Genomic DNA, 13,472 nt, shown 5'->3' on the forward strand with positions numbered 1-13,472 from the left:
GGCAGGGTGAGGAATGCAGAGGGGGTGCGGGGGGCCCCGAGTGGGGCCCGGAGCTGGCCCGGCCACCGAAGCCCCCGTTGCCAGGAACAAGAGGGCTCACAGCAGCTGGGGCATGGGCGCCGTGCTGGAAGGGGACCGGAGCGGCTTTGCGCGCTGCGGGCCCAAGGAGCGCTTCGCCGAGGACATGATCCTGAGGGCCCGGGACGGGAGCTACGACTGGATCTACGGGATCCTCCGGGACGGGCTCGCCAGCGCCGACGTGGCCGATGCCAAGGGCTACACTGCGCTTGCCGCGGCCGCCGTGAGTCCCCCGCCGGGCGCCCCCGGGAGGGCGGAGCAGGCCGCCCGGGCTCCTCGGCAGCGTCAGGGGCCGCGTCCTCCCAGCCCAGAAGCAGGGGACACGGGGTCAGGTGACAGCGAGCGGCCCGGGGCGCCTCCACCTTCCCACGCCGCGGCCTCGAGCCTTGCTCAGGGCCTGCCGTCCTCACGAGCCCGGCCTCCTGCCTCCAGCTCCACTGTCACAAGGACATTGTCAACCTTCTGCTGGACAACGGGGCCGATGTGAACAAGTTCACGGACGAGGGGCTCACGGTGCTCAGCATGTGCTTCCTTCTCTACTACCCGTCCCGATCCTTCAAACCCAACATCGCCGAGCGCACGGCGCCCAGGCCCCAGGTCAGCGCCTCAGCCCCACAGCCCCCCAGCCCGGCCTGGCGTCTGCACCACCCTGTCCCCCGCCCCCCACCCACCTACCCCACGTCCCCGTCCCTTGTCCCCCATCCCCTGTCCCCCGTGCCCATCCACCTGTCTCTTCTCGCAACGCCCACCGGTCTCCCGCTGTGTGGATCAGCTTCAGGTGGGGCGAGGGGACATTAAGGCCTGCGGGGCGGGGAGCGGGAGGCAGGGCCGTTGCTGGCACGCTCGGTTGGCGTCCTGAGCTCTTGCCTCAACGCCAAGGGGTGCGTGTCCCAGAGGAGCCACGTGCGCAGCGGTGGGGGCCCCGAGACCCCTCCTGTGGGCCGCAGGGAAGGAGACAGGGAGGGAGGGAGGAAGGGGGAGGAGGGAGGGAGGAGGGAGGGTGGGCTGGCGTCCAGGAGGGAGGCCCACCTTTGCCCACTGTGAATAGTGCTGCCCGGATGGCGCTGGGCAAGCGTCGGTGTGCGCTCCTGCTTCCGCGTGTTTCCCGTGGGATCTGGGGGTCACATGGTGTCCTGTGGTTCATCCAGGTGCCTCTGAGCCCCTGGCCGCTGCAGGGGCGCCGCCATCCGCTGGGTTCCTGTGCCCGGTGGGGCCGCCAGCCGGGCGGGCAGTGCCCGAGGTCCCGCTCCTTGCAGTCCAGGGCCGCCTCGGTGGCCTGTCCCCTGAGCACTGGCCGGGGGTGGGGGGCGCGTCTATAGGGGTTGCTCTCACCCCTTGGGGACCCTGGCACCTGTCAGGGCTGTGAGGCCACCCAGTCTGGGACTCGCGTCCACCCAGCAGGCCTTTGGGGTGGGGGGGCTGCTGCTTTCCCCGCGGTCGGGGCCTCTCCTGGGCCGAGGGAATGGCGCACAGTGGGCCCCTTCTCTCACCTCGTCCCTTCTCCTGAATTCCTTCTTTGAGGAGACGACCTTACGAGCCCCGGCCTGTGCCCCACAGCGGGCAGAGCACCTGTTACCCCAACATGACCCCTCTGCGTCTCCAGCCCCCAGCTTCTGCCTTCAGTTCTCTGAGGTGGGAGCACAGCAGCAACCAGGGACTTCAGGGTGGCGGGGCCCACGGGCCTCGGGTCCTGACCGCGTGGGGAGCAGGTGCAGGTGGGGAGGGGGCTGGGGTCACAGAGTCCCGCTGCCCCGGGTGGGTGGGGGGAGCAGGTGTGCATGGGGAGGGGGCCGGGCCCATAGGGTCCCGCTGCCCCGGGTGGGTGGGGGAGCAGGTGCATGTGGGGAGGGGGCCGGGGTCACAGGGTCCCACTGCCCCAGGTGAGGGGGCAGGGGGGAGCAGGTGCACCTGAGGAAGAGGCCAGGCCCACAGGGTCCCGCTGCCCTGGGTGGGTGGGGGGAGCAGGTGCACCTGGGGAGGAGGCCGGGCCCACAGGGTCCCACTGCCCCAGGTGGGTGGGGGAGCAGGTGCACCTGGGGAGGAGGCCGGGCCCACAGGGTCCCGCTGCCCCGGGTGGGTGGGGGGAGCAGGTGCACACGGGAGGAGGCCTCCCAGGGAGGCAGGCGCTGAGCACCCCACAGGGAGACGAAGGTGGAGGGTTGGTGAGTCCGCGCTCCTTGGCTGGAAGTTGTTCACGTACAGTAACGAAGTTCAAAGGTGATCGTGTGGACGCGGTGGGGAGATCATTTCCTTCCCTGTCCCCCCTTCGTTGCGAGCTTCCGGGGGCAGGGCCTGGCTTTTTCCCGTGGCTTCTCCGGGCCCGCGGCGTCCCCCTGGCCGTCGGGGAAGCCTCATCAACTATGGGTGAAGGCAGCCGGAGTCCCCGAGAGCATTTTTTCCGTATACTCAAGGTTCTGGTAAAAATCACTCCTCTACCTTTTAAATTTCTTATTCTGAAAAAACACTGCCCGTACACAAAATAAGAGGAGGCGGCGGCACGTGCGGGAGCACGCGTGGACCGTCGCGCAGACCGAGGCGTCGCCAGCTCGCGGCGCACCCGCCGCGTCCACTCGCCCGCCGGGCCCCAGCCGCGCTCACCTTCAGGCAAGTTCCACGTGTGCGCGCTCGGGCCGCGGGGCCGGCGGCGGAGGACCGGTCGTCCCTCTGCCTCTCAGCACCCGCAGTGTTGCCGGCGCCCCGGGAGCCCGTGGGGGCAGGTTCCCTGGGTTCCCACGGCGACTCCTCTTTAGAACGGAGGCCCCGCGTCCAGCCGCAGCCGGGCTCACGCACCGCACTGGAGCCTTCCTTCCCGGCGGCCTCCCCGTGGGCGCGCCCCTGTGCCCCCTGCACCCCGCGGAGGCCCTGGGCCCAGGAGGCCTCCCCATCTACGGGGGGCACGGAGAGCTGGCCGCACCCCCAGCATTTCTGCCTCAGGGGTCTGGGCTGGGGCCCAAGAGCCCGCCCTCCTGGCCACAGGGACGCCGGTGTCCCGGGACCCCCTGGGGGGACAGAGGCTCTGAACGGGGCCCCGGGCAGCCTCCGTGGATGTGGTGCAGCCACGTGGCCATCCTGCCCTGTAAGTGTGTAGGGTTGGGGTGCGGGCGGGGTCCTGGATCGAGCCCCACCGGGCTCCCCGCTCATCGGGAGCCTGCCTCCCCCTCTGCCCTCCGCCCTGCGCACGCTCTCTCGCTTTCTCTCGAATACACTAAATCTTAAAAGTCTCTAGGAGCCACGGTGAAAAAAAGTGGTAAACCAGGGGGAATCGATTCTGAGAAGGTATTTTGTTCAACCCGAGCGTATCCACGGGCGAGCGTCTGTGTGAGGAGCGCGAGGACCGAGGCCATCGGCTGTCTGGGCCCACGCTCGCCGGATGTGGCCGGGCTCCGTGCCGCGTGGCTCAGGTTTCGGGGTGTCCGCAAAGTGCTTCGGCGTCGTCGGCCCGGGAGCCCGGAAGCCGCCGTGCACCGTGCGCGCCGCTTCTTGCTAAAGAAGTTGGTTTATCTTCTTTAGGTTCAGGGTTGCGCTCTGACCGCTCGTTTCTTCTAATGGGACGCGTGCCTCCCCTCCTCCCCCAGGAAGCCCCGAGTGTGCCGGTGAGCCCCAGCCGCTCCTCCTCACTCCCCGAAGCCGCCAAGGAGCCCAGTTTGGAGGAGTGGGTGCCCACGCCCGGCAGCCAGGAGCGGAGGTCCGTGGTGTCGGGCAGCGAGGAGGACGGCCCCTCCGTGGGCACGCAGCCGTCTCGAGAGTCCCCCGACCCGGGGGGCAACCCTCAGAAGTGGGAGCCTGTGTCGCCGCGGGGCAGCGTCAGCGACCTGGAGAAGGGGATGGTTGGCGTGGCGGGGAGTCCGGACAGGTGCACGCCGGGCAGCCAGGAGACGGACTTCGAGTCCGACGTCTGCGTGCACAACTACGCCATCGAGCTGTCCCAGGACCTGCTGGAGAAGAGCGCCCAGGCCCACAGCACGCTGCAGAGGCGGTCCCTCGGCGCCACCGGCTCGGAGAAGGGCACCATGAGGAGGATGGCCCTGGCCATGATCGAGTAGGTCGCTGGAGCTGAGCGCGGGGGCCGAGGGCCACGCTCGGGGCGGCGAGCCTGCAGGGACGCGGGGGGCCCGTGCCGGGCGCTGCCGCCCGGGGTGTCAGGGTGGCCACTGCCTGTGGGGCCCGGGGCTGGGGGCCCAGGTACGACACGGGGGGACAGTGGCAGTGAGAATCCAGGAGCGCCGGGGCCCCCGCGGGGGCGCACACGCACGCCCACCCCGCGTGCACCCAGAGCCGCACACACTCGCTGGCTCGCCCTCGCTGGTCCTGCACGTTCATACACGCGCTCGCCCCCTCACCCCCACTCCCCACACGCTGCCCTGCACACGGTCCTACACACACGCTCACCCGCCCCCCGCCCCCCTGCAGACCCTCAGCCTCCGGCCTCTCCAAGCACCCGCAGGGGTCCCAGACTGTCGGGGAGTCGGGGGGGGAACGATCCTCCTAAGGCTCCTCAGACATCACCTGCCCTTCCGCCCTGTGACACCCGCCCCGCGTCTCCTGCCCCGCACACACGCCGCTGGGAACGCACGCGATGCAGCAGCGGGGGCTTCTCAGCCATTAAATCTTGACCCCGAGGCCGGGCCTTTCTGCTGCTGTGCGACAAGCTGGGGGTCCCGAGGCTCGCCTGGCCCCCCCCCCCGGCAGGACGGTTCTCCCGAGGGAAGAGCGTCTCCAGCATGGGTGTCACGGGGGGCGCTGCCACCGTCCCCGGAGGGACACCCCCTTACTTGCAAGAATGACCAACTGGCACGCGAGGGTCCCTCGTCCTTGTACACACGCTGAGCCTCGGGCTCTAGGAGACCCCCGAAGGGTGTGTGGCCAGTGGTGACGTCTTGGTTCTCGGGAGGAGACTTGGATTTTGGACGCTGTGCACCTGTCACCGTGTGCCCCCCCCCGCAGCGTCCGATGACACCTGTCAGCCTCGGGGAGAGCTCAGTTCTTTCCACACGACCAGGTCCTGATGTCACAGACTCCCCCGGGCTTGGGACCCTCGCGGTGCTGGATTCTGGTGCAGCCAAGTGCACGTTTTTTATAAAAGCTTGTTTTTGTTAATATGCAATGGGTTTATAATTGTTTTAAATGTATTAGTATTTAGGCATTTTTCTCATCTTACCTGTACTGCGGTAGACACGGGTGGGTGGAACCTGCACATACAAAGCTCTTTGGGGTCCTCGAGGGACCTTAGGAGTAGAGGGGGTCCCAAGGGCGGGCGTTTGGGCGCCACTGCTCTGGGCTGACCCGGCCTGCCCACTGCGCTCTTGCCTGCCCACCTGCGGCTGCGCTGGCGGCGGGGTCAGCGGGCCGGGCCGGACCCCCTCTGGTCCTGCTCCCCTCCCGCCGTACAGCCCGCTTGGCTGCTCAGCACGTGCTCCTCCGTCCCCAGTGGGGCTGTCGTCCCCGCCGGGTCTGGGCAAGGCTGCCCTGCTGCTGCTGGCCCCGCGCTGCTCGTAAGGGAGGTGCAGTGCACAGACGCACGTGTGTGTGGCGTGTGCAGGTGTAGGTGTGTATGTGTTGTGCACGCGTGTGTGTGACATGCACGGTGTGCAGGCTGTGCTGTATACGCACATGCATGTGTGATGTGCACGTGTGTTTGTACCTGTCGTGTGTGTCCGTGTGTGCACGTGGTGTACGTGCATGTGAGTGTAGGTATGTCCCATGTGTATGTGTGTGTGGTGTGTGGTGCGTGTATGTGTGCACACGCTGTGTGTGCACGTGGGAGCATGCACGTCTGGGTGCAGCATCGTGCCCCGCGTGTACTAGGTGCCCATGGCCACCGGGGAGGGAGGGCTGGCCCCCAGCTCATGCCCCATGTCACAGGTGACCGCAAGGCTGAGTGGCCACCCAGGGCTGATGCGGGCAGGGCCACGGGGCCTGGAGCCTGGCGGGGTGGCCAGCTCAGGGTGGCGACAGGGGGCCGCCCTGGGGCAGGGCAGGGGCCGGAGGTCTCTGGAAGGTGGGGCCGCGGTGTCCTCGGGCCAGGCTGTGCCCGCTGGGGCTCCGAGCGCCTCTCGTGACCCGGGCAGGGTGCTGTCCTGTGCCTGTCCTCCGGGCCGTGACCGTGTCACACCGATCCTTGCAGACGCCGAAGCCGGTGGCAGACCATCAAGCTCCTCCTGCGCCGGGGCGCGGACCCCAACCTGTGCTGCATGCCCATGCACGTCCTGTTCCTCGCTGTGAAGGCCGGGGACGTGGCCGGGGTGAGGCTGCTGCTGGAGAACGGCGCCCGGACGGACATCCGGCTCCCCGCTGAGGTGGGACCCGCGGGGGGCTGGGGAGGCCTGGGGGGGGGCGGGGCAGGCTGACCAGGGCCCCGGTGGAGAGCTCAGAGCCCTGGTTCTGCAGTGTCCTCGCGGAGCTGGGCTCGGGGGTGCACTCGGGGGTGCGCTCGGGGGGGGGCTGGCCAGGGGCCGCGGACGGCCCTGGGCTTCGGCGCGGTCGGCTGCGTGCTCCTGGCCGGGCTCTCTCGCCTCCGTGTGGCTGGCACGTCTCGACAGCGCCCGCAGGGGGCCAAGGGCTGCCGTGGGTGGTGCCGGGCCCGGGCGGGACTGCAATGGGCAGCCGGGTGGCTGTCCCCGTGGGGGCATCCGGAGCGGGGGCCCGGCAGGACGGCAGGGCGCCTGTCGGAGGGAGGCGGGGCCGCTGGCTAAGGTGCAGACAGGCCCCGGGGCTGCGGGCCTGGCAGGTGGAGGCCCGCGGGAGCCGTCGCGGGAGCGCTTCGTTGTCCCACACGTTGCAACGAGGCCGGGAGCACGTGGCCGTGGGGTGTCCGAGAGGTGGGGGCAGGGGCCGTGCCCTGGGAGCCGGCCTCACCCGTGCCCGTGTCGCCTCTGCAGCTGGGGGCCCTTACCCCGCTGCACATCGCAGCCGCCCTGCCGGGGGAGGAGGGCGTCCAGGTCACGGAGCTGCTGCTGCACGCTGTCACGGACGTGGACGCCAGGGCGGCCGACCAGGACGACGTGTACCAGCCGGACAAGGTGCGCTGCCCGGCCGCGGGGTGAGGGTGCTGCGGCCCCAGGGCCCTCCTGTCCGAAGTTCGGTCTCATGCCGCTGTCCCCAACGAGCTTGACTAGTGCCCCGTGTGCCCCGCGCGGCCAGGGTCTTGTGCGCGGCTCCCTGGGCAGGAGCCCGGCTGGGCAGGGGACCGGCTCTGAGCCCCTCCGCGTTTCACTCCGGGGACTCGCAGCCGCCGTCTGGGGACGGAGGCCACTGGCTCATGCTCCGCGCCGAGCTCGCACCTGCCGGCGTCTCCCGGGCCAGCCTCCCGCCGGGGACGGGCACGGGGCCAGCACGTGTCCCCTCTGCATGCAGCTAGACCTGCTGCCCTCGAGCCTGAAGCTCAGCAACGAGGCAGGCCCCGCCAGCATCTACCACAGCCAGCGCGCGTCGGCGCCCGACGAGGGGGGCAGGACGGCTCTGCACGTGGCCTGTGAGCGCGAGGACAGCTACAAGGTGCGCCGGGCCCCTGCAGGCGGGCGGCGGCGTGCGCCGGGTGGGGGCCCGTGCGTGTGTGCATGTGTGTTCCGCGGGCGCCTGCCTGTGAGCGTTCGGGCACGTCTGTGTGCGCGCCTGTGGGTCGGCGTGGGGGCGTCTGCGCGTCCTGCATGTCCGTGCTCTGTGCGTGGGGTGGTCACTGCAGCCCCGCCGGTCACCGTCACCGACCGTGCCAGGCCGGGACTCCCTGGGCCGCGGCCGGTGCCTCCTGTCGGCCTCGGGGATTTATTGTCAGCAAGCAGGTGCGGGGACCTGTCGGAGGAGGGCCGGGCGGTTGGGAGGGTGTGGGGGTAACTGGGAACCAAATCTGGGCGTGGTGCGGCCAGCGCAGCGCGGGTCAGTAAGCCTGGGTGCACTCAGTAGACCGAGCCTCAGTTTACCCCAAATGAAAATGGTAGCCAGCCGCTCGGGTCTGGGGTGTGGGTGGTTTGCCCCCGCACAGGGTGATGATTGTGGGGCTGTGAGGACCTGCACGGGGGTGGGCACAGGGTGAGGCTGGGTGGGCTGGTGGGCGGCCCCCACACACCACCCCACTTCACTGCGTCCCTTGCCAAAGCCTCCTGGGGCCCAGGCCAACACTCTGCCCGTCGTGTCTGCTCCGGTGGGGGGGACGGGAGAGGGAGGCCACCTTGGGCTGATACCTGGCCGGGGGGGGCGCGGAGGGAATGGGCCTGGAGGTGGCCCAAGCAGCCCCCTGGGTCTGCCCCTGCAGGGGGAGCGGCAGCCTGGAGGAGTCCTTGTGGCGGGGGACCCGCAGCACCCGCGGGAGAGGAGGAGGGAGAGAAGGGACGGGCCCTTCCCACGGGGTGCACCCCCTTTGCTGGGGCCGGGCTGCTCCTGCGCTCGGTGCCCTCCACGACCCCTGAGCCCCGGGGCGAGGCACGTTCCTCTGGCCGGACGGACGCGCCGGCCTTGCTTCCACGGTCACACGGTCCCGACGAGCTTTCCAGCCGTTCGTGCGTCATGTGTCCCTCCCTGCCTTGTGCTGGAAACGCTGTATGTTTAGGAAACATCTTGCCAGTTTGAGGGTCCGGGCAGCCTCCACCCGCCGGGCCGCGCGTCCATCCGAAATCCAGGGCGCTCCCCGTGCGCCGGGCAGGGTGCCCGTCTGGAGGAAATGGCAATTAAGCGGCAAACTTGATCTTATGGCGTTTGAGTTAATGGTCAGCGTGAGGTGCCCCTGGGAGTCGGGGCCCCCTCTAACCTGTGGTCCTGCCTTTCTCCCCACCCAGTGTGCCAGGGACGTAGTCCGGCTCCTCCTCTCCCACAAAGCGAACCCCAACATGCTGTGGAGCGGCCACTCCCCACTCTCCCTGTCCATCGCCAGCGGGAATGACCTGGTGAGCATCTTGCACACCCCCGATGGCGCTCCTGCAGTCTCTGCCTCACCGTGACCCCCTCCCTAGTCAGTCTTCGGGATTTGCTGCTGTTGGTGGCAGCGGGGCCGCGTGGATCCCTCCCCGGGGGATGGAGCACCTCAGAGAGAGGAGGGTGTGGAGAGGGAGGGGAGCAGTGAGGATGAGGGTTCAGCTGGGGGACGCTCCTCAGGGTGGGTGGGTCACCCGCCTACCCCAGACATGGACCCCTGGGGCCCTGGGAAAGGCACCCTGGCCAACGCCCACCTCTGCCGCTGGCAAGGATGTGTGTCCACCGTCCACTCGTCTGCCTGTCCGTCCACTCATCCACCCGCCCACCTGCGTCCATCCACCCACTCACCGAGCCGTCCACTCACCTACCTACCCACACTCACCCACCAGTGTGTCCTTCATCCATCCATCCCTCCCTCCATCCCTCCATCCGTCCATCCTCTGTCCATCCATCTGTCCATCTATCCACCATCCATCCTTCCATCTGTCCGTCCATCCATCCTTCCATCCCTCCAATCATCTGTCCTTCTCTCCTCCATCCATCCTTCCTTCCATCATGCCTCCCGTTCATTCCTCATCCATCATTCTTTGTTCCTCCTTTCCTTTTTCCTTCCATCCATCCGTCTGCAATACGTGCCCCCATTCATCCTTACATTTAACTGTTGTTTTGTGAGACCCACTGTGTGCCAGGGAGGCACCACTGGAGGCATGAGGTGCCAAATAAAACAGGGTCCCTGCTCTCAAGGATTCTACATTCTTTTTTTAAAGATTTATTTATTTATTTATTTATTTATTTATTTATTTATTTATTATAGAGAGAGGGAGAGAGGCAGAGACACAGGCAGAGGGAGAAGCAGGCTCCATGCAGGGAGCCCGATGTGGGACTCGATCCGGGGACTCCAGGATCACGCCCCGGGCCAAAGGCAGGCGCTAAACCACTGAGCCGCCCAGGGATCCCCGGATCCTACATTTCTAGTGTGGGGGACACACCATAATTGAGTGTGTCACAAAATTTCCGGCGGTGATAGGTGCTGTGAAGAAGTGACAGCTGGATAAGGAGTAGAGAATGACGGGGACGGGCTGTTTTAGCGGGTGGCCAGGGGCTGCTCGGTGAGGTGACATATGGGCAGAGGTCTGAGGAAGATGAAGGCGTGGTTGGTGAGGGGCGAGGGGGCTCCTGTGGTCTCTCTGTCCCTCCTCCCTTCCTCTGTACCCAGGGTCATTCACTGAGCACGTTATAGGGGCACCTGCTCTGTGCCCGCTCGGGTGTGGGGGCGGGGGCAAGGCAGGGTCGGGAGCTCCTCGGGGGGGAAGGAAGCTCTTGAGAGCCACACGCCAGTGCGTCTCACGTCCAGCCAAGTGACTATCACTCCTGGCTTCCTGGTGGCCCCGGGGCTGGTGGCTGGGGACACAGCAGGGAACAAGCGAGATGTGCCCCACTCAGCGTCCGGGCAGGTGGTCGCAGTGACTCAGGTGCCTAAGCGGCAAGGGCAGGCTGGTCCCAGGGAGGAGGGCTGATGGGACCCACCAGGCCGTGTGCTGCCCCCGGGCTGCAAAGCACGACCCGAGCCAGGAGCTCTCTGCGGCAAGCGGACAGGACAGCGCGCAGAGGAAGCGCCAGACCTGGGCTGTGGGGGTGCGCGGACCCCCTGCCCCAGCATCGTCCTCTGGGCCGGGCGGCAGTGGCACCTGTGGGTGGCAGGCAGGAGCCCCGGGTGTGGCGGTCACTGTGCTCGGTGCCGCACAGCCTTGGCCCGGGGGCTCCCTCCGCTGGCGAGGAGGGGGGACCTGGCGGGCGCTGACGAGCCCGTGTGTGTCCAGATTGTGAAGGAGCTGCTGTCCCACAGAGCCGACCCCAACCTGCTGCTGACCAAAGGCCTGGGCAGCGCCTTGTGTGTCGCCTGTGACCTCACCTACGAGCACCAGAGGAGCACGGACAGCAAGCTGGCCCTGGTGAGGGGTGAGGCTGGAGGGGGCGGGCGTGCAGGGCATCGGGCTGCCGCCCCCGGGGGGTCTGGGGGGCTGTCGTGGCCCGGGTGGGGATCTGGGGGGGGCTGCTGTGCCCTGGCTGGGGGTCTCAGGGTGCTGCTGTGCCCCAGGTGGGGATCTGGGAGTGCTGCTGTGCCCCGGGTGGGGGTCTGGGGGGCTGTGCCCTGGGTGGGGATCCAGGGGGGCTGTCATGGCCCAGGTGGGGGTTTGGGGGCAGCTGTGCCCCGGGTGGGGATCTGGGGGGGCTGCTGTGCCCCAGGCGGCTGTGCCGTGTCCTGGCCGTGCTGCTGGTGGAGCTGTTCCCCCGGGTGGGCTCAGGTGTGAGAGCAGGTGCGACCCGGAGGCCCTGGGCTCTGTGGGTCCTGGAAGCTGCGCTGTTGCCTCAGCCCCTGTCTTCCCGGCTGCTCAGGCCCCGCCAGGCACCCAGGCACGGCCCCCGTGCGTCTGCCCCTCGTCACTCCCACCCAGGGCCCGGGGTCTCCGTGACAGCTCAGCCCGGGAAGCCCGGCCCTTCCCACACCCATGGGCGGCTCTCTGTGGGCCCTCGCAGCCCTGGCTCCCTGGGGGACACCGTGTGGGTCCCCGGGAGCTGTTAGCACCAGAGCTGGGGCGGGGACAGGCGGCTTCCGGAGGCTGTCACGCTCGACGCTCGACAAGAGCTTAACTTCAAGTGAAGAGAACTACGACCCCTTTCCTTGAGCCCCTGCTTCTGGATCCCATTTTCGGGTCTGGATGGGGGCTGGGGGGGGCAGGTCGGCTCCGCCCCGACCACGCCACCCGCCTCCGCACCTGTTGGCAGGTGGAAGGACCAGTTCTTTACCCTTGGGTCATCCTGTCTTTGACCTTGGGAGCCTCACGCCTGCCTTGCGTCCTGCTGCATCGAGGGTCCCTCAGTCGCCTGCGGGTTCCGGCCCCGACCCCGAATCAGCCAGCCAGTTGGTTGGTTCAATGATTTAGGGACCTGCGGCTCATTCATTTACTGATTTTGATTAACACAAACCCATGGAGGTCAGAGACCAGCGCAGGGACACCGCAGCCACGCACCCGACGCGCCGGTCCTTGCGCCTGGGCTCACACACGTCCCCGCCTCCTGACCGCCCCGGCCCCCTGCGCCGGCCCCAGCTGGTGCCCATCGTGCCCCCGCCAGGAAAGCCCACATTTACCGGATGCTTCACGGGGTGTGCAACACCCGGTCCTCCCCAGACCCCGGCCACCGGCCATCGCCAGGCCCTCCGCCCCCTCAGGCTCGGCCCTCGGGCCCACTGTGACCTTCGACGGCTCCCGCCCTGACCACGACCGAGCTGGAGCCGCGTTTCCCCTCCCCGCCGCCCGGAGCTCGTCCTCCAAGCCGGCGTCTGGCTCCTGGGTCCGTGGTCGTGTCTCAGGTGTGAGCGGACGGTGAGGCCGAGACCAGGGGCTGGCTTCCCCGCTGTGCCTCCCCAGGAGAACGCACCCCCCCCCCCCGGCCCAGCGCCCTCGTGGGACGGGGGCTGCTCGGCCGGAGCGGAGAGGCGTTGGCACCTCGGGGGCGGGCTGCAGACAGGGTCGGTGCATCGGGGGACAGGCTTGGGGCCTCCTGCCCGCTGGCTCTGTGCTCCGCTGGCCGTTTGGGGACCGCCGTGCGCCCCCCGGGCGACAGCCCCCTTGCCCTTGGCCCGGAGGGGCCCATGCGCGGCGCGGGCGGTGCAGCCTGGGTTTCCCCTGCTGGGCCGGGGCCGTGCCGGGCTGGGGTCTGCGGTTGTGTGGAGGCTCCCAGCTAGCTGTGAGGCCGCGCAGCCCCCGGGGAGCCCGGCCCTCCCTCCTTGGGGCGGAGGGCGCCTCCCTTGGGTGCCATTTGCCGCGGAATCCGTGGTGAGCCACTCGTGCAGCCTCCAAGCGCACTCGCGTGTCATCGAGCCTCCGGGACGTGGTGGGGCTGGGGGGCCTGCGAGCGGCCCAGCCTCGACCTACCCCATGTCCACCTAACTTCTCCTCTGTGGGGTCAGCCTGTCTGTCCGTCTGTCCGACCGCAGACTCCCCGGGTGGCCTCCCTGGGCCGGATGGGCGATTATGGCCCTTGGGGGCAGCCCCTGTCGTCCTGCTGGGGCGCTGTCCTTGGGCTGCCGTCCTGCCTCAGGTGACGTGGGGCACAGCTTCCAAGTCCTGTGTCCTGGCGGGGGGCGTCCACGCATGTGACACAGGCTCTGCTCTGCTCAGATCGACCAGCTGATTAACTACGGGGCCGACATCCTGAGGCCGGTGACGCTGACGCAGGGGGACAAGGTGGCTGTGGGCACGGCCGTCGACTACGGGTACTTCAAGTTCTATCAGGTACAGCTTTGTGCGTCCCGTGGCGGGCGGGCTCGAGGGCCGGGGCCTCGGGGTCTCTCGGCGAGGCTCGGCCACCGGCCCCCCCCCGCCCCCGACCGAAGCCCCCTGCCCCCGGGCCTCCTGGGAGGGAAGGCCAGGCCACCCTCCGTGCGTCCTGCCCGCGTCCTGACTGCGGCTCCGCGGGGTCCGCCG

At 68.6% G+C, this 13,472-nt stretch overlaps 1 protein-coding gene across 9 annotated transcripts in view; it reads left to right on the forward strand.

Moving 5' to 3' along the window:
- The window catches only part of ANKMY1 (ankyrin repeat and MYND domain containing 1), a 52,022-nt gene that overhangs the window by 24,513 nt on the left and 14,037 nt on the right, over positions 1-13,472 (forward strand). For 6 of the 9 annotated variants that reach the window (XM_072718984.1, XM_072718988.1, XM_072718986.1 and 3 more), the window contains 9 exons: positions 85-301; positions 511-675; positions 3,654-4,117; positions 6,203-6,374; positions 6,957-7,097; positions 7,432-7,572; positions 8,847-8,954; positions 10,803-10,934; positions 13,167-13,280. In XM_072718984.1, the coding sequence (XP_072575085.1) occupies positions 85-301; positions 511-675; positions 3,654-4,117; positions 6,203-6,374; positions 6,957-7,097; positions 7,432-7,572; positions 8,847-8,954; positions 10,803-10,934; positions 13,167-13,280 (1,654 nt within the window). Of the gene's footprint in view, positions 1-84; positions 302-510; positions 676-1,599; positions 1,711-2,562; positions 2,683-3,653; positions 4,118-6,202; positions 6,375-6,956; positions 7,098-7,431; positions 7,573-8,846; positions 8,955-10,802; positions 10,935-13,166; positions 13,281-13,472 lie in introns of all 9 variants that reach the window. The other 3 variants (XM_072718982.1, XM_072718983.1, XM_072718980.1) reach the window with 2 other exon arrangements.

This window comes from Vulpes vulpes, chromosome 9 (assembly GCF_048418805.1).
Source record: "Vulpes vulpes isolate BD-2025 chromosome 9, VulVul3, whole genome shotgun sequence".
In the NCBI taxonomy this organism is placed as follows: domain Eukaryota; kingdom Metazoa; phylum Chordata; class Mammalia; order Carnivora; family Canidae; genus Vulpes; species Vulpes vulpes.